The sequence below is a fragment of the Stegodyphus dumicola genome, chromosome 7, assembly GCF_044657685.1.
Source record: "Stegodyphus dumicola isolate Sdum_Otavi_A_Nest chromosome 7, ASM4465768v1".
Taxonomy (NCBI): Eukaryota; Metazoa; Arthropoda; class Arachnida; order Araneae; family Eresidae; genus Stegodyphus; species Stegodyphus dumicola.
This window is the reverse complement of record NC_140774.1, coordinates 8,677,489-8,696,417: the sequence shown is the minus strand read 5'-3', so window position 1 is coordinate 8,696,417 and position 18,929 is coordinate 8,677,489. Positions and strand designations below refer to the sequence as shown.

At 35.8% G+C, this 18,929-nt stretch overlaps 1 protein-coding gene across 1 annotated transcript in view; it reads left to right on the top strand.

Moving 5' to 3' along the window:
- The window catches only part of LOC118195454 (A disintegrin and metalloproteinase with thrombospondin motifs 6-like), a 493,619-nt gene that overhangs the window by 416,799 nt on the left and 57,891 nt on the right, over positions 1 to 18,929 (top strand). The window contains exons 19-21 of the mRNA XM_085819861.1: positions 8,893 to 9,115; positions 12,535 to 12,684; positions 15,849 to 16,095. Coding sequence (XP_085675987.1) covers positions 8,893 to 9,115; positions 12,535 to 12,684; positions 15,849 to 16,095 — 620 coding nt within the window. The remainder of the gene's footprint in view (positions 1 to 8,892; positions 9,116 to 12,534; positions 12,685 to 15,848; positions 16,096 to 18,929) is intronic.

Here is an 18,929-nt window from a genome sequence, read left to right as displayed (position 1 = left end):
TTACAGAAAACTAAATAGTATTACTAAATTTCCGGTTTACCCTTTGCCGGTTATAGAGGAAATTATTAGAAGGATTAAATCTACAAGATACATGACTACGTTGGACTTAACGTCTGGCTACTATCAAATAGCTATGAGACCCGAAGACATACATAAAACCGCTTTTATAACAAAATCGGGCACTTATGCATTTTTAGGCATGCCCTTTGGGTTGTGTGCGGCCCCGTCAACATTCCAGAGAGCTATGGATATTGATCTAAAGCCTGTCCTAGGAAAATCGACTTTAATCTATCTAGATGATATAATTATAACGAGTAGTACGTTGGAACAACATATTAAAGACCTAGAAGTTTTTAAATTATTAAAAGAGGCCGGTCTTACAATTAACGCCTCAAAATGCAAGTTTGCAAATAAAGAACTTAAATATCTGGATTATAAAATTTCGCAAAAGGGGATAGAAACTCAAGATTCAAAAATAAAAGCCATCAAGGATTTCCCACCTCCCAACACCGCCAAGAAACTTTCTTCTTTCCTTGGGTTATGTTCTTATTATCGGTCATTCATAAAAGATTTTGCTAATACTGTTGAACCCTTGTTAGTAATTAAAAGAAAGAAAAGTAAATTCACGTGGACAGCAGAAGCAAATACCGCATTTGAAAGGTTAAATGAAGCGCTCATCAATGCCCCTGTTTTGAAATTCCCGGAGGGGGACGAAAACTTGGAAATTGCAGCAGATGCGTCGGACTATGCTGTAGGTGCTGTTTTCATGCAAAATGGCCATCCTTTGGCATTTTTTACACAACGGAATTATACTCTACACAAAGGAATTATACAGCTACAGAGAGAGAAACATTAGCCGTATTAATGGCTGTACACAAATTTCGAGTTTATTTCGGCAAAGCGCCAGTAACAGTCTTTTCAGATCATGCGGCTGTTGGTAGACTTTACTCGGCGAAAAACCTAACGCCCAGGTTAATAACATGGGCTTTAAAACTTCAAGAATATAATCTCATAATTAAATATAAATCGGGTAAGGAAAACAATGTAGCTGACGCACTTTCTCGTATAAAACTGGACGATGAAGGAAATGAACTCAAATGCGCTCGCTGTGTTGACTTCAAAAATTTTAGATTCCAGAGAAACAATTATTGCTGAATTGAAAGCTGATCGTGAATTTGGAAGTATCTATGCATATTTGAAAGACCCCGAAAGATTTGAGCACAAAGATATCGATGCGATAAGAAATAGAGCAGAAAACTATGAAATAATAGATAATTTATTATTTTATACGAAAACAACAAACGAAAATCTCGAGTACAAATCAGTCATCCCAGCCTCGCTTCGATTAAGCATTTTGAAGCAATTAGACGACGCGAAAACAGCGGGTCATTTAGGGGTCAGAAAGACTTTAAAAATGATACGCGAGGCGGTATATTTCCCGCAATTATACAAAATAGTAACTGCGTATGTCAGGTCCTGCAATCAATGTCAGTTAATAAATGATATTAATTACAGCCCGGCCGGGTACTTAAATAGCATTCGCGACACATTTCCGAATGAAATTTTAGGCATAGATCTTCTTGGTCCTTTCCCCTAGAGTGAAATAAATAAAAATCGTTTTCTTTTAGTAATTGTAGATCATTTTTCAAAATGGACAGAAATTGTTCCACTTAAACGCGCGTCAGCCAAAACAGTCGCAGATGCATTCTTACACAGATACATTTTAAAATACGGTTCACCGATAAAAGTCATTAGCGATAACGGTAAACAATTCGTTAGCCAAATATTTGAAAATATTTGCACTGGACTTGGCATACGCCATATCAAAATGGTTCCGTATAGACGACAGGCAAACATAGCAGAAAGAGTTAATAAAAATATTGTAAAAATAATTCGCAGTTACGTGAGCACACATCACAAGCGCTGGGATGGCTACATAAATGAGTTAGCTTATGCTTTAAGAACGGCAAATCACGATACTACGGGAAAAACTCCAGCAGAATTATTCTTAGGACGGAAGTTAATTACGCCATTAGATAAATTATTACCACTTACAACGTATCGCAGTAGAAATTCTGCATCGAGGAAAACGCTTCCAGGGCCAGAGTGTCAGGTGCAAACAAGGCCGCCGTTCCCGAGAACGAAAAGCCAGCAGGAGGAACGAAAAGACCACCACCAACAGAAGACAGCAACCCGACGACTACCACTCCAAGAGGCCCGCATGCAGAGGGCGAAAAAGAAATATCAACATCGACGACACTCGAAGGACACAAAGGAGACGACTGACGTCGATGAATTCCATATCGTGGAGGCAGTTATATCGTGCAACAAAGAGAGCAAGAATTTAAACAAAAAGATGTGCAAAAACTCATTGACCAGGCGGTTAAAAGCTCGGATACGGCAAGAAATAGACAAAAATTATACTATGATAGAAAACGCCGTGAAGCATATTTTAAAGTTGGGGATAAAGTGTTGAAACGGAAATTTTCTTTATCAAGTGCCCCAGATAATTTTACTGCAAAGTTAGCTTCAAAATTTGAAGGCCCCTATGTAATTCAGGAAATAAAGGGAGTCGTATTGTACCTTAAGAACGAGAGAGGGGAAATCTGCATAGCAAGTCCCGACGAGGTGAAAAAATATTATAATCAAAATGATTTTGAAATCCTTAAAAGTTTCTTGCAGGACTCAAGCGTAAAAGAAGTAGAAGGTCCAGAAGTAACGTCACCCGCTCCACCACCCAAGAACCAGAGAACTGAAGAGAAACCTAGCCCTTCTACAAGTAATGCGACGGTACCGAAAAGAAGAAATGAAAACGTTCAGATTCCAGCATTTAAGAAATAAAAGAAAGCAACGCCGCCGCGTAAAGAAGCTTTGGTAAAGAGGAAAAGACCACTTACAACGTATCGCAGTAGAAATTCTGCATCGAGGAAAACGCTTCCAGGGCCAGAGTGTCAGGTGCAAACAAGGCCGCCATTCCCGAGAACGAAAAGTCAGCAGGAGGAACGAAAAGACCACCACCAACAGAAGACAGCAACCCGACGACTACCACTCCAAGAGGCCCGCATGCAGAGGGCGAAAAAGAAATATCAGCATCGACGACACTCGAAGGACACAAAGGAGACGACTGACGTCGATGAATTCCATATCGTGGAGGCAGTTCTGCCAGAAGAGGATGTCGGAGTTCCAATCATCGAATACTCAAAGATAAGTTAAAATCTTCTATAAAATTTTTTTCTTTTGTTCCGAAATGTTATGCGTAAATACAAAGTCCTATGTTTTGACGGAAGTCAATTTGTCTCGGTTGAGACTTAGTTTTGTTTTACTTTATTTAGCTAAGGCAAAAGTATTATTTTCTTTAAGTATAAAATCTAAGAACAAGCAGTTTCTGTTGGTCAAAAGACTAATTCTGCTATGTTAAAGCCAAAACTTGCCCGAACATAAAAATAACTTCGTATTCTTGTATTAATAAGAAATTTAGTTTCAATGCCGCCAGGTTGGCGAAGAATGCGTGAAGGAAAAATTTATTTTTCTCTTATTCATTTTATGGTAAATTGTAAAAATCATATGTATTAGAATTTTGTAAATATACGTAAATACTTGAAAGTTATGTAAAAGTAGAATTTAGTCTAGAAGCATAAAATTTTAGATGCTAAAAGTAAAATGCTCAAAAGCAATGAATTCAAAATTTAAGTATTAAACTGTAGATAAAATCATGCTTTAGAGCGAAAGCCTGCATGTCTAAAGATGAATGAGGGGGAATTTAGAATGAATGTGTTTTGTAGGGTTCTCCACCTACACTTGAATTTTAAGAATGTTAAAATAGCTCATCGAGTTTTATAATGTCGAGTAAGGTGTGTCTTTTGGTCGTTGAATTCTAACAAATCATTGTGGTTAGGGGAAGTGTTGCAATACTAAAATACTAAAACACGAATATTCCCGTTTGACACCACACATGGTGGAGAGCCAGGGTAAAGTTAAATTCATGTTTGAATCTTTGAATGAATGTGAATTAAGCAGTAACTAAGGAAAATAAATCGATCAAAAACAAAAACTTATTCAGTGTCATGAAAGTGTAAATTATAATGTATTTAGAAAGATACTGATACTTATTCCTTCCAAATGCTGGAAGGAAGAGAACAGATTGATTGCTGAAGTCCAGGAAAGGTTGCTGTAAGAAGAGAGGGTTAAATAAGTATCTACAGAAATTTATTCTACCTTTTGTGAGAAAACAGTTTTTTTATGTAAACGAGGCTCTTAAATTTTAGTTCAGAATTGTGGAAACTTTTCAACAGGTCGTTTCTAGGACCTGGTTCCAAGTTTACCAAATTCTGGCAGCGGCAAATGTAGGGTTTATATTTATTTTAACTAACATTTAGTTTAAGTTTAAACTATCTTTCCTGTCAAGCCTTTCTTTCCCCTGGAATTGCCAATGCCAGAGTATGTAAATTTTAGTAGAACGCGCAAAGTATTCAAAATTGTCAGCGGAAGTAATCTGAGTTAAATAGAAGGGAAACGAGTTCGAAAGTGTGCTTTCTTGCTTCACGAGCGTGGAGGTGGCTTGGTAGAAACTGAAGAACCACGCGTTTCGGCCTGTGTGCTTGCCTCGGCAGATAGTTAAATTTTTCAACGTAATATTCAGAAGTTTGCTGAATTGTCAGCGGTATCTTAGAACGTGGTTAGGTTAGTTACGTTTTAGAGAGCCTCGTAGGTAGTCACTGGTTATTATTCATTTTTAGTTGCTTATTTTTATTTTACCGCCGGGTCGGCGTAGTTTGTGAGCGTCAAGAGCACGCATCTGTAATTTCTAAAGTTGAATAAAAAGGGATTTAAACCCTTCTCAAGACTTTGTATACTTTCCAGTTCATAGCAGTCACCACTATTATTGCGTGCAGGTTGGGAGCGTGCAACATTACAATCTTATTTACTATTTTTCATCCATCATCAAGATATGTGCTACCTTCAAATAATTGCTTTACACAAAATTGGCTACAGATGGCGACACAATAGCCATCTCTAAATTGAACAACTGCACATAGATGTGCCCATAGATGGCGCCACATTTGCGTTCCACTTGTGGACTTTACGATTTCATACTACGAATATTTAGCAGGTTAAATAAGTTTGGAGTAAAGGCGGTCAGGCCGAATATTCTCACTCACTGTTATTCACCGCCAATTCACTTCAAACATAACTCAGACAGCGACTAATTGAAATGTAGGAGTCAAAGGCGCTCGTTCGGAGTTGTTTGCTGTATGATTTTTAAGTGGGCCTGTCAGGAGCAAAATCAAGTCGCCGAACTTGCATGGCCTGTAGGGATGATGCCGTTCACGTACGAACTGTTAGGCAATGGTTCCATAAGTTCAGGTCAGGGAATATGTTTCTTAGTAATACACCACAAGCGTTCGTCCACAAGCACTGACAATATGGCCCTAAAAGCAGCCATAGAGAGTGACACGCGGAAAACATGTGGTGAACTTGCTGCACACTTCCAGGTACGATCAGATTCCATTTGCACCACCTAGGAAAGGCATAGTTGGTACCCCACACACTGTCCGATGCAAACAAGCAACAGCGTGCCGCTGCCTGTTTGTCATTGCTTACTCGGCACTGCAATGCATCCAAATTTGATCGAGTACTCACCAACGATGAAAAGTGGGTCCAATATGACACACCCAACAGTTCCACACATTGGTTATCACCACGGGACCTTGTACGTCACACTGCGAGACCTTTCTATTTCAACCGATTTAATCTGAAGGAAAATAAATTATGTAATAGTTGTCAGGATGATGGTGATGCTAGGCATTTCGTGGTTGATTGTAGTTTAACAGCCCCTATTAGACAGATTTTTAATATTACTGACTTTAATGTAAATGTCATTAATTTTAAAGTTTTTAAATCATATTCTATTGCTCTAATAAAGTTTATCAATGAAAATAGGGCGCTGGTAGGAATCTTCTGTTAAAATTGAATTTTGTATTTGTGGGTTTTAGATATCTGTGGTTGTTCTATGGTGTGAATTTGTGTTTATGGATTTTTTTGTTTGTTTGTTGGTCTGTAATTTTGTGTTAGATGTGCTTACTTATTTTTGATTTAGTATTTTTGTTTGTTGTTTGGGGGTGGCTGGGTTACTGGCTGCCCTCGTTTGTGGAGATACGGAGCCCCTTCTTTTGAGCTATGGGGACACTCGTGTCCAAATGGGCTGAAGGGAGCCTCCAATTCTTACAATTCTAACACTGCGAGACCTTCCCTCCACCCGAAACCATCATGGCACGCCTGCACTCGCAGCAACTGGAACGTGTGCATCAGGCACTGATGCATAAAGAGCCAGCATTGGTCAATCGTAAGAGGGTACTCCTCCTCCATGGCAATGCGAGGCCGCATGTGGCTCGGGAGGCCAGGGAGATGATCCAGCGACCGAGCTGGGAGGCACTACCCCATCCACCATATTCCACAGACCTCGCGCCAACAGACTACCACCATTTCCATTCGCTGAACAACCATCTTTGTGGGAAATTCTTCAATAACCGGGGGAGACCTCGAAAAGACCCTCACGGACTTCTTTGCGGCAAGACTCCTGAGTTCTACCGGAATGGCATCGCACAGCTAACCGTTCGTTGGCAAAAGATAGTGGATACCGATGGTGATTACTTTGAGAATAGCGGTGATTATTTTTTGTTTTATGACCTTTTTCTTTATGACTGCCCAAAACGGCAAGAACGTTTTGATTACCTTCTAAATGCAATTATCGTAACCTCAAATCCACAAAAAAGCGTTTTGTACTTACGTGTTACCGCAACCACCTTATTACAAGTCGTAAATTTTCCAACTATGCCAAAGTCTGGCAATTATGCGCATAACCATAGTTATAACAATCTTTCAGTTGAGCGATGTCGCCATTTCCATATGCATTCTTTTGTTATGTTCAATGTTCTAACGGTTTTTACAGATAAATAATGATTTTTTTTTGCCTTAATCTCAATTTTAAAATGTGGAATTTATGAGCAATGGAAGAAGCTTCAATCTAGTTTCTAAAGAAATACAGCATTTTGTCACAAATTCAGTGAATCGAACAATGATGAGATTCACTTCATAGAGAGTCTATTAGAAATGCCGAGTTTGTGCAATTTCCTCCCCCTTGAAAACAGATAGCTGTGTAGACGGGAAGAAGAAAAGAGCAAAAATTTACAGAAGAGTTTCGCGAAAAATCTGTTTTACTTTTTATGTATCATAAAATCCTTATTTAATAGTTAAAATTTGAAATACAAATTTTAACTATTAAATACAAATTTTAACTATTAAATAAGAGTTGTATGTGTGTTTCTCTTTTGACATTTAGATAATATCCGAAGACTTACGTTAAATATCGATAGTTTAGAAACTTTTTCGAAAAACAGTATCGCGAACTTGCATTTGATAAGCAAATATTTTTTATCTGTAAAAATTGTCAGATGGAGTCAAAATAGTTGCGTTAATGCGTAAGTACCTATTAATTGACGAATACTTTTGATAAAAAAATTGTTTCATACTGTACATGGTTATTAAGAAATATAATTTTTACCCTCTGAATGATTCCGAAATTCGGTAAAGCAATAAAAAACATAGATGAAATAAAAAAAAATCAGATGGTTAATTGAGTACTTGGTCGGTTATATTAGTTTTGCCGAGAAACGGTAGTTAGTATGTTTTAGCCTTGGCAAGAAATATAAGCACAAACCAATTCATTCGTATCTACAGTATACAGTTTATTTACTTTACGTATACAGAAGTAGTCTCACAGAAATATAAAATCAGTGTTTTTATAATTGTACGAAAACAAACAACAAAAAATACGGACGAATTTTCCTTTAATTTTTTTTTTAAATATATATCACTGCAATGAAAAGATTAAATAACTTTAGTAAAGAATATCGTATGTTTTTCATCCCATTTGGAGGACAGAATGTGGGTAGTGTTTATATTCAAACCAAAAAGAGGTAAAGATAAAATATTTTCACTCCTTAATACATGAATTAACTGTTGCGACTCAGACAAGTCCCTACTTCCTCTTGCCTTGATTAAAGAAAATTTCCATCGCAACATCAGCTTTGTATAGAGCTTTATTTGACAACACAGTCAAAGAATTTGAATGGAATCATAGAACCTACTTATGTTCTTTTATTATTGGAGGAGTTAATGCAACAAGGATCAGGGCAATATTCATAAATTTGCAGGATTAGGCTCGAAGGTTTAAATACCGAATATTCCTCTTCGGCTTCAGAAATGCAAAAGACGAAAGATAAGAAAAAGATTCTGTATTTAAACTTTGAAACTAGTTCTGCAGTTTTATGAATGTTAATCTGGCTCTTGTTGCTTCTCTAATAATCAATATTCGGCATGTTGTTTTGACTCTAATTTTATGTTTTTCGTTACATGCACCACATACAATGAACGCCATATAGGTCCTAAGATTTGCTTATTATATTGGGCGTCAATACCTGGTTTGCAAATTCTTTGTTTAGAACTCAGAGAAAAGTGGGGTTGTGCATAAAAGAACAGCAATGCAAAAAAGATGCTTTCCTTTACTGACAGAATGTGAATCTTTACATCCTACATATGGATGATTTTAAGGGATAGTAATTTTTTCGTTAAAACTTCGCACTTTCGCAGAAATTTGGAAAAAATACGAAAAATACAAAAATGTTTTAATCGAAAATATCCATATAATTCGTTATATCCGATTTTCATATATCACGAAGTTCGCTAAAGCAGTATAAAATAACAGTAAGTGTATAGGAAATAGGACAGGACTTCGTTCGTTATATCCAAGGTTCGTTGTAAGCCAGCTTTACTACAGCGGGTTCCGACTACAACTTTTTCTCTATATATCATTAACTGTTCCTCTCTTTATAGATGGTGGTCAGGGCCCTGGCAGCATTGCTCAACCAGTTGTGGTCAACGAGGAATTCGCAAAAGAACCGTTATTTGTGTACGCTCGCTTAGTAAAGATCAACAGATTGCTTTGCTGGATGAAGATTGCGACCCATTACTGAGGCCTACCGATTCTGAACCTTGTCCTCACAAGAGACCTTGCCACGGCGGCCGTGAGACATGGTCTGCATCACAGTGGTCAGATGTAAGTTGTCTTCAAGCTTTTATTTCATCAATACAGAATTCGGCTGAATCTTCATTACAAATTAAGTCAGTGTTAAGGCTACCAGCTCGTCTACATTTATCGATATCTTAAAGTGCTTTTCGTCTAGGAGTTAATGTTTCCTTAATCACTTCTACTACAGATTCTACCCTTGTAGATAATGTAACGATATTACCCATCAGATGTGATACCAGTTCCATTGAATAGTGTGAATTTTGCTCTTGCGGCTAACACAGCAATATTGCATCATCTGAATTATATCGGTTTTTTTAGCAAAGGGCAAAGCTAGAGATAGTTTTTGTTCCATCAAACTGCGATCCAAGGCATCCAAAAGTCTGTTTTTGAGGATTAGAAAATAATTATCGACTACCAGCCTTATCATGGTGTCATCTCACGAAAGCAAAACTTATCAGGTGGTCATTTAATAAGAATAAGTGGAAACGGAATAAAAACACGCCACGTGAATCATTAAATTAGAAACTTTGAGTTTGGCGTAGATTTAAGAACAAAATCTCAATCAATCTCGAGGGCAAACAGGTACACGCCCCTCTTCGGAGTAAAGAAATATGCAAAACTGGAAAACAATGGTCATATTTGTACTTCACAATGAAAGGAAACGAGAAGGTAACATCTAGCTCCTGACGAAGAGGAACCTGTACCTGTTTGCCCTCGAAATCAATTCAGATCTTGCACATTAATCTACGTCAAACTCAAGATTGTTGTGTTACTAATTTAACATTTAATATGTGATATTATTTTTTGCGTTAGATATTAAATAAATTAAAAGTAAGTAAGATGTTAACTTAAGCAACTGTATATTTTTCACCTGAATCAATAACATTCTTTCAGCGCAGTAATAAATAGGGTTTCTTATGCTGTTTTTAAAGAAATTAATGAGATTATTGGAAATAAAATCTTGAAGGTCCCTTTTCAAGTGCTTCATGGGATTTGCATTCATTTTTCGTCAATAAAATACTGCGAACAATTATTCACTGGACGGTAATAAATAAGGATAATTTTTCTCACGTGAATGAAGAGGAGTGCAGATGTCGCACATTTTCTTTGTGTAGTGTGTCAGTAAGTTCATGTAAAACCCACTTGCCAAGCTTAGTCCCGATTCCAAATTACTTGAAACAACGATATACAGCTGATGGTTGCGAATTCAATCTCTTCTGCCAACGTTTCAACGATTGCGTAAGGATTTTTTTTCCCGTTGAAGCTTTTAACACATCATTTTTGAAAAAAGACAAGGTGCCCACAGGGGCAGGCAACTTTCCAGCCAAGGTCGCCATGTCGAAATGTAGAGAAGTATTGTTGGCATTCACAGTATTCAAAACGCCTTTAGCATACACTTCTTTCACATTTTTACAGCTATTGCTCTTTTTTACACTCTTTAAGCCTGACGTATCAGATAGGCTCTTCTGGGACTGCTGTTTTTATGAATGGCTACTAAAGTAACAAATTAGTATCCACGTGCCTGCAGGCCAGAATTTATATGAATGATGCTGTCTTTATTCAGTGGCATTTATAAATTTATGAAGTGCACTTAATTAAACGTGTTACGATATGTTTTTAACAGTTCCTGTTTAAAAACCGACAGTCTTGCTGCAAAGGTACAGGGTGACTTAATACTCGGTCAGTCTATTCAGTTCACAAAATGCAAATGGCGCCACTAGATAAAAGACGTCGGTAACTTAGGTTCCACTTGTGTCCTAAAAGCACTGATGGTATTCGAAAAGTGTATTCGGAGGGATAATCAGGGCCTGATTATGCCTTAGGCTCTTAAGAGTCACATTTCAGATGTGATTTTTTTATATTTTTATTTTCTGTCATAAAAATAAAAGGGGGCACTGCCCCTTTTCTTTATGTTATTTATTATTATTATTTTAAAGCCCTTTAAAGATTTCAGGTTATAATGCCTCAAACAGTTTTAATTGAGTCACGTAAATAATTGAAACAAAGCCGAAACAATGCAAATTACAGTTACAGGTATGAAATGTAAATGCCAAGATGGATATATTATCTTCTAAAATGTTCTTAAGTCATATGATTACGATAAATATTTATTTTAGGCAAAGCAAAAGTGAGCACTGATGGCCCTCTCCATCATCCAAAACCTCAATTATCTTTCATCAAACGCTGAAAATAATTGAAACGAAATTATAACATTATAAATATCAATTAGTGAACTGAAATTTAAATGTTCAGGCGCATATATTTGCTATTAATATTTTCCTAATACCATTCTTATAATTTCCATGATTATTTTACTCTAGGTCAGAGCAAGAGGATAATTCTTTATTATTTGCGATTTAAGCATATATAAACTGTCAATGATTGAATTATTATATAGTAATCTTTTTACACTGAAATTTACTTTCCCCCCCCCAAAAAAAAATCTGCAAAGATTTAAATAGATTATTTAGCAGCAAAATATTTTTCACAAGGTGGTCTACCAGGAAGCAAATCAATCGATATACTGCAAATACTGGATTATTTCTCTTTCTGGAATCCCTAGTAATTTTTCAGCAAACAAATTAATCTAGCAATATCACTTTTCAATTTACATTTGCCATTTCTTGCCAAAGAATTCTGAACATATGTAAGACATTTCCTGTAAGAATGGATTCTGAGCAGAAAACTGGCTGCTCAACATACAAAACCATTTAAATTCTCGTCATGTAGCAATGCCTTTCGTTTGCAGACTAGACACGATTGCTTTTCCGCCTTTTTCTTTTTATTTAAAATTGTTTTCGTGCTCTTTCTGTAGGAATCATTAATGAACACCTTCAATTTTGCACATTGTAGTGCTTCCTGGTCGTTATGTTCTGAACCACGATGGTAATAATATCTAAGAATATCATTTGATGTATCTCCTAATCTTAGGTATGCGGGAATGCGAGACAATACCAGTTAAGCCTTTGGTAGAATTATGGTGTCTCCTCCTGCCATCAGCTGTACTACTCCCTTTGCCATAGTTCTTTACATCGTTCTGGGAAGCGAGGAACCACATGATGAATTTTGTGATTTTATTCGTTTTTTGGTATTTTGTATCTATGTTTTGTGTTGTATTTCTTTTATATTTATGCTGTCTCTTTTATACTGCATTTCTTATTTGCTTCTATGTTTTCTTGTTGTATGTTTTCTAAGGGCTTTTTTTTCTCAGCATTCTGCAGAAGTTGAATAAAGAAGAGAAAAGAGGCTATAGTCTTTGATATTTAATTGTTCACCATCACTTTTATTGTTAATTCGTTAATAGTTCACATACAGTTTAACAAATTAATTAGATCGCGAGTTTAAAGTGGTGGTAGGAAAATGTCATAAAATTTTAAAGATTCTTATTCTGTCCATTTGCAGTGGAGGACTAATGTTTATAATGTTTTTAACTTTTATGTTTCCAGGCTTGCAGCAAAGATCTTTGCAACTTCCAAAATCGACACGTATACTGTAGCCATCCAGATGGCAAGTGTAAAGAAGAGGAAAAACCAAAGACACGCCGACCATGTGCTAATGTTACTTGCGGAGTATGGGTTGTTGGAAATTGGTCACAAGTGAGTCTATGAGTTTAAAAATATCAAAGTTTGCTGATTCATGATATGCTAATTAAAAGACCAGGAGCGAGAAGGGAATTAATTACATAATTGCATATTTAATCAGTTTTAGATGAAATTATATTTGTGATAAAAATGTGAAGCAAATGTTGTTGAAATAGCAATCATATAAATACGATGCTTTCATCATGGAAAGAACAGTTATACGCAGGTCGCACTTTATGATCTAAAATTCGTTCACCGTAAAAAAAAAAAAAAACTGCAGTAAAATCACTAATAAAAAACCTGATGTGAAAACCACATGATTGCCTTGTATGGCCTATATATTTTTGCTCCATTTCATTTAAACTTATTCCTCGAATTTTATTAGAGATATGTTTCTCATTCAATTAATTCAGTTGTCATTTCGCGACAAAGCAAAAATATTTAAAATCTCAAAACATTTTTATTAAAAATTGCAAAATACAGCAAAATATAAAACACCAAATACAGTTAAAAGGCAATTTTTACTAATATATTTAGACTTTCTACGCAAAAACAAGCAATTCGGACAGCAGGCAAGAAGAGAGACTTTTCGGAGCACAAAAATGAAAGATTACTTTTGAACCCATTTGGCAAAAAGACACTGAAGATGCAGAAACTGTATTCTTCTTACTATTCTACCGAGTTTCAAATGTAAACAAATGGCGGTTCGATAGGCTTAACTCGCCACTCGACTTAACATTTGAATTATTGATAATTCTACAACTATTGCATGTAGCTTGACTAACGGCAAAAAAAATCTTAACCAGAACGTTAAAACTACATAATTCAATTACTTTTAAAGAAAAAAAAAAAAAAAAAAAAAAAAAAGCATAATTTACCAACATATAAAAATAATAAAACTAAGCTCACTGAACCAGGCAACAGAGCGGAAATAGATATATTTATATACGATTGGTGCAGCCGATTGCAAAGAAAAAGGGAAGTGCATAACTACAAGTTGTAGAAGTCCTATACAAAATTTCAACGTTCTACGGCTAACCGTTCTTGAATTATGCAAGATACATACATATGTAAGTAAGTACGTATGTACAAACGGCAAGAATAAAATCTTTTGTGAATCCATTTTAAATCCAATTTACAATTTTTTTTTGGCAAAAGCAGTCCTTTATTCTGTCCGTATGTACAGATATCACCCCCAAACATCATTCAAATGGTTTCAAGAGCGGTTGAAATGGATATTTTCATTGAAATACGATACCCGAAATTTTTTCGCAATTACAATACTTAATTCGGACCAGGAAGTAAAAAGACCAGTTTTCCATTACTCAGCTGACGAAAATGACTGTAGGAAATGGTTTCGTCGATGTACAGAGGAGTTCCCAAAGGAAGGCATTATAGCCGCAGAACTTTGTTATAACGACAAACTCAAAGAAATCTCATGTAAAGCTAAAATTAATTCACTGTACTATAATTCATATATGGAAAGGATATCCATAAAGTTGAACTTCATAAAGGACGCAGGTTAGAGCCTACATCCTTATGTCACATGTTTAAGTGAACTGCCGAGTACTTGGGAAAAATCAGAAACAGGAATAAAATTTATCCTACTTGAAGAAATACCTGTCAAATCACTTGATGCTTCTCGTATGGACGTTGGAAAATGAGCCAAGAGGCGTGGGATAAAACTGGCGTAATACTGCTAAGAAAAAGTATCCTTTCATGAAAAATTCAAGCTAGAGCTTTAGGCTGTCAGATAAAAGCAAACCGTCACAAGAAATGAGTTCCATTTTCCATAAAAATTCATTATCAAAATCTTTCCATAAAGTGCGAACAATCTTCTGTATAATGTTTGCTTTAGTCATAGAAATAGTTGCACTGTTTGTAAATGGCACTTATGTTCACTATTATTGAGACAAGCACTCAGGAATTATTGTTAAATGAAGTTAAGGTAAAATGCGTACAGAATTTTCAGTGGAAGTTCACAGGGAATTACAGATTAGCACTTAGATTCTTGAACCAGTATGGCCCTCATTTGCAAGTCAAAGCACAAGAATAGATATCGTAAAATGGGGCTTCTACGAAAATTTACAGGAATATCGTAAAAATTAATGTATCAAACAAAAAAGATACGATGAGAAGCTGGGAAAAAATAAATCCTGATCTAAAGCTAATTAAGTAGCGGTCCTTTTGGTATATTGGACTAGAATTTCAAGAGCAGGTTTGCAAGTGTTTTTTCTCCCCCCCTTTGTTTTTAAACCTTTTTTCTAAAGGCATCTTGAATCAGCATTAATGAATTATATTTGATTAAATGCATCTTAAATAGGCTTTTTAATTTCGCAAAGTTAAAATACAATTCTTTTGCAGCATCCTGGCTAAAACAGAGTTCTTTGAAAGTTAGAATACTGAAGAACTATGCAGCGACTATTCGCTGAGTACTTTTATCCAAGTCACAACTCCGGAGAAGGGTTCAAGTTATTCTTTTATTCAGACTCAAAATAAATTTACAGATGGCCCCCCTCTTGGCCGTAAAAGAAGCCTCTGCTGGGACTTTAACTCAACATAGAAAATATAAACTAATCTAATGCTAAATAAAATTTAATTAGCCGGAGCTGTACAGAATCAAACTCGTGGAGTTGGCCTTTAATTCAGGATAACCGGCACGTATACGTACGGCCGTAGGATAGCAAGCTTTAACTAATAGCAACAACGTGGCCGATAGGGCAGAACAAACTCTCTTATTGAAGTAACCCAGACTTGAGCTTAAATACTCATTTCTACCTTATTTGCATAAATCGTAATACTGAAACTTTATTTTGTCAAGGGAAAAGTAGGTGGGAAATTAGAAGGAGAAGGAAAAGGCTTGTTATAAAATAAAAGTAGCTCTTGGGAACATAAAGTAAAAACCTACGCTTTTCATTTATAAGCAAAGATTTTCTAAGTTGCACTATAAATTTTAAGTAAAATCTCAAATGAGATCTGTTGATGACAAATATACTTTTAAAGTTAAATTAAAAAAGCTGAAGTGCTTATTTTATTTCAACTAGGTATTACAATTTATTTCTCAAATCTAAGGTAAAAGTATCATAGTTCTTGAAATAAAATTTGTATTACAAATTCTTACCTAATGTGTAGACTCATGCTTGACTTTAACAGTTTGACAGAGTGTTTTTTTATTTCAGTGTTCTGCTTCTTGTGGTCAAGGTCTTCGAAAGCGTAATGTGACATGTCGTGGAGGGTCACAGTGTCATAGAGCGACGGAGCCTCCGGCTGTGGAAATATGTCATAGTGTACCTTGTCCCGCACCCAACGAAGATTCAAATTTTATACCTGTCGACGAAGAATATCCGAAAAAACACAAGCACAGACACGGCCACGACCAGAAATCGAATCCTAAGAAAAGCTCGAGACCACGCTTCGTTGCTAAAGGTTTTTGTCCATTTATTTCTCCTCATATGTGATATTTGAACTTTTGCTACCGTTATCGTTTTGCAGGAGATGGCAAACATTATTAGCTTAAACAGTACTTATTCAGGCTTTGCCTCCTAATCTACACCAGTTTTTATATATATTATCAATTTACAATAATGTAGCTCATACGGAACTAGTCTAAATTTATTTTTAAAACGCACATGGTTTCCGTCGGTATGTCGCCTTTGTTTAGACAATCCTGTAAACTATTTTCTCCCTCCCGCGCGCCTTCGCGATGAACTGGAAGCACGTTCGGTTAGCAATCGGAAGATCCTGAGCTCAAATCCCGGCGAATCCGTCGCTCGTTTTCTTACATTTCGTATTCCCAAAAATTCTAAATTTTTCTTCAAGTGGCGATACATTTAAGATGTGGTGAACCATAATTCGCCACCACTAGGATTTCGAGACTGATTCTTGGGTTTCCCAGACGACCTTTAAGCAGGGCAGAATGTAAGGTATTTTCTGCCTACTTACAGTATGCCGTCGTGGTGTAATTGGAAGCACATCAGTTTAACAATCTGTAGGTCCAGATTTAGAGTTCCGGCGATGATATTGCAGATTTTTCGGTTTCCTGGCTTTGAAAAATTATAAATGAGTCTTATTCCTTATCAAGACGAATCTTTAGTTCCCTCTCGCTCCGAATTCAGTAGAATTGAAGCTTTTCTTCATTGTATACTACTGCTCCTTTAGACAATATTTCATATTACTCCCTTCTAAAGCAATGCCTTATTTTTCTCCAAATTTAAAACGCTTTTCATTCTCTGGTGTTTGAAATGCTCTCCTTGATGGATTTGTTTGAAAGAAGTTGTTTCTGCTCTCACAAATAGTTGTGCACAATACTGATCATTAACCTTAATCAAATGATATACAGAATTTTGAAAACACAGAAAAATATCTTTTCTGTAAATTAAGTTTTAGAGGTGCTTCTAATTTACAAATATTAATTAGCTGTATAAGAAAGTTTTTAGTAGAGGATTCTCACTATTTTGTTCTTATTACTTTTGAAATTAAAAGATGTCGCTAACAACTCTTATTGCTATATATTACTTTTGAAAAATAATGAGCGCTTATAAAAAAGCGTATGACAACACTCCAAAAGCTATTCTATTCTAAACACATGCTGCTTTTATATATTTTGCGATTTTGTTCTTAAATTTTATGATGAGGCGTAAGTGCGAAGAAGGGATGTTTCATTAAAAACGCAATAAGTTAATCATGCGTCAGTCATCTTACTAAGAAACTTGAACATATATATAACATACTGAAAAAACAGCGAAAAACGTAATGGCGATATTTAACACTGTATCAGAAGTTTTAAACATATGCTGCTTTTAAAACTTTTGTAACTTTCCTATAATCTTTGATAGAGAATACACATAATTGGATATAATTTCATGCATTATGTTTTCTATTCTTGACACACAGATAACGTATTTTAGTTTTTAACAGTGCATGACGCCTTTTATTGAGCTCTTGGATTACAATTTTGGAATTGCGGAATAAATACTTACACCTCATCGTATTATACAGTGTTTTAAAGCTCTGCTCAAATACAACATAGCGATATAATTGCCTAAGAAATCGGATCACCCATTGAAAAATAATTTTAAAATGAATTTTGACATTTTCAACTTCTAGATTTACATACGAGTTTTCACTGCCGATATAGGAAAAATATATCGTCAAATTTTAATACATCCAGGCCAGAGGAAATTTCAACGAATTCATTGGAAGAAAAATTCCCAAGAAGAAATCAAGACGTGTCAACTGAATATCGTTACATATGGCACTACTAGTGCCCCTTTCCTTGCTACGACAAGTAGCTAAAGATTGAGGGAAGGAATTCCCATTAGGCTGTTTCAGTCACACTTCGAGATTTTTATATGGATGATGTTCTGTCAGGAGCACAAGATTTACAAAAAGCCTAAGGAATTGCAAAATCAGTTAGTGAATCTTTTAAGTCGAGCAGGCATGAAGCTTCATAAATGGTTCGCTAATCACAGGGACTTGCTGATTAATGTTGATACTAAGGCTGAAGATTATTCGTTGTGTAATGAAATAAAAAATGAAAGGAAGGTGTTAGATATTTTATTGAATCCAGATTCAGATTCTTTCCCATTCAATGTAACTACAAAATTGCATGATTACTATACTAAGAGACAGATTTTATCAACTATTGTTCGAATATTTGGTCCACTTGCTTTAATTGGACCAGTTAATTACGAAAGCCAGAATTTTTATACAGAAGCTTCGGCTTCTAAAAAATTGGCTGGAATGATGTCCTCCCCGAAAAGGAATCTCGTTAGTGGAAGAATTTCATCATGGCGATGCCTAAATTTAAAGGTGTGATTATTAATAAAAAAATCTTGTCTAGCAACGCTGTTACAATTGAATTACGTGGAATTTCTGATGCTTCAGAATTGGCTTATGGAGCTTGCATTTATGTCAAATGTATATCACAATTAGGCTCCACCTAAATAGTTCGTTCTTTTATGTAGTAAATCAAGAGTCGTGGCGTTAAAATTAGTTTCTATACCAAGATTTGAATTCTGTGGTGCAGTGTTTTATCGCAGTTAATGAATAAGGTGCTAAAAGCACTTAAATTTAAATTAGACAAGATATACATGTGGTGTGACTCATCCGTAGTTTTTTGCATGGATTCGGAATTCTCCACATGTGTTGAAGACATTTGTAGCTAACCGAGTTGCCAAAATTCAGCAACTTACACAGGAGTTTTAATGGAGATATGCGAAATCAGAAGGAAACCCAGCTGACTTGACTTCAAGAGGTGT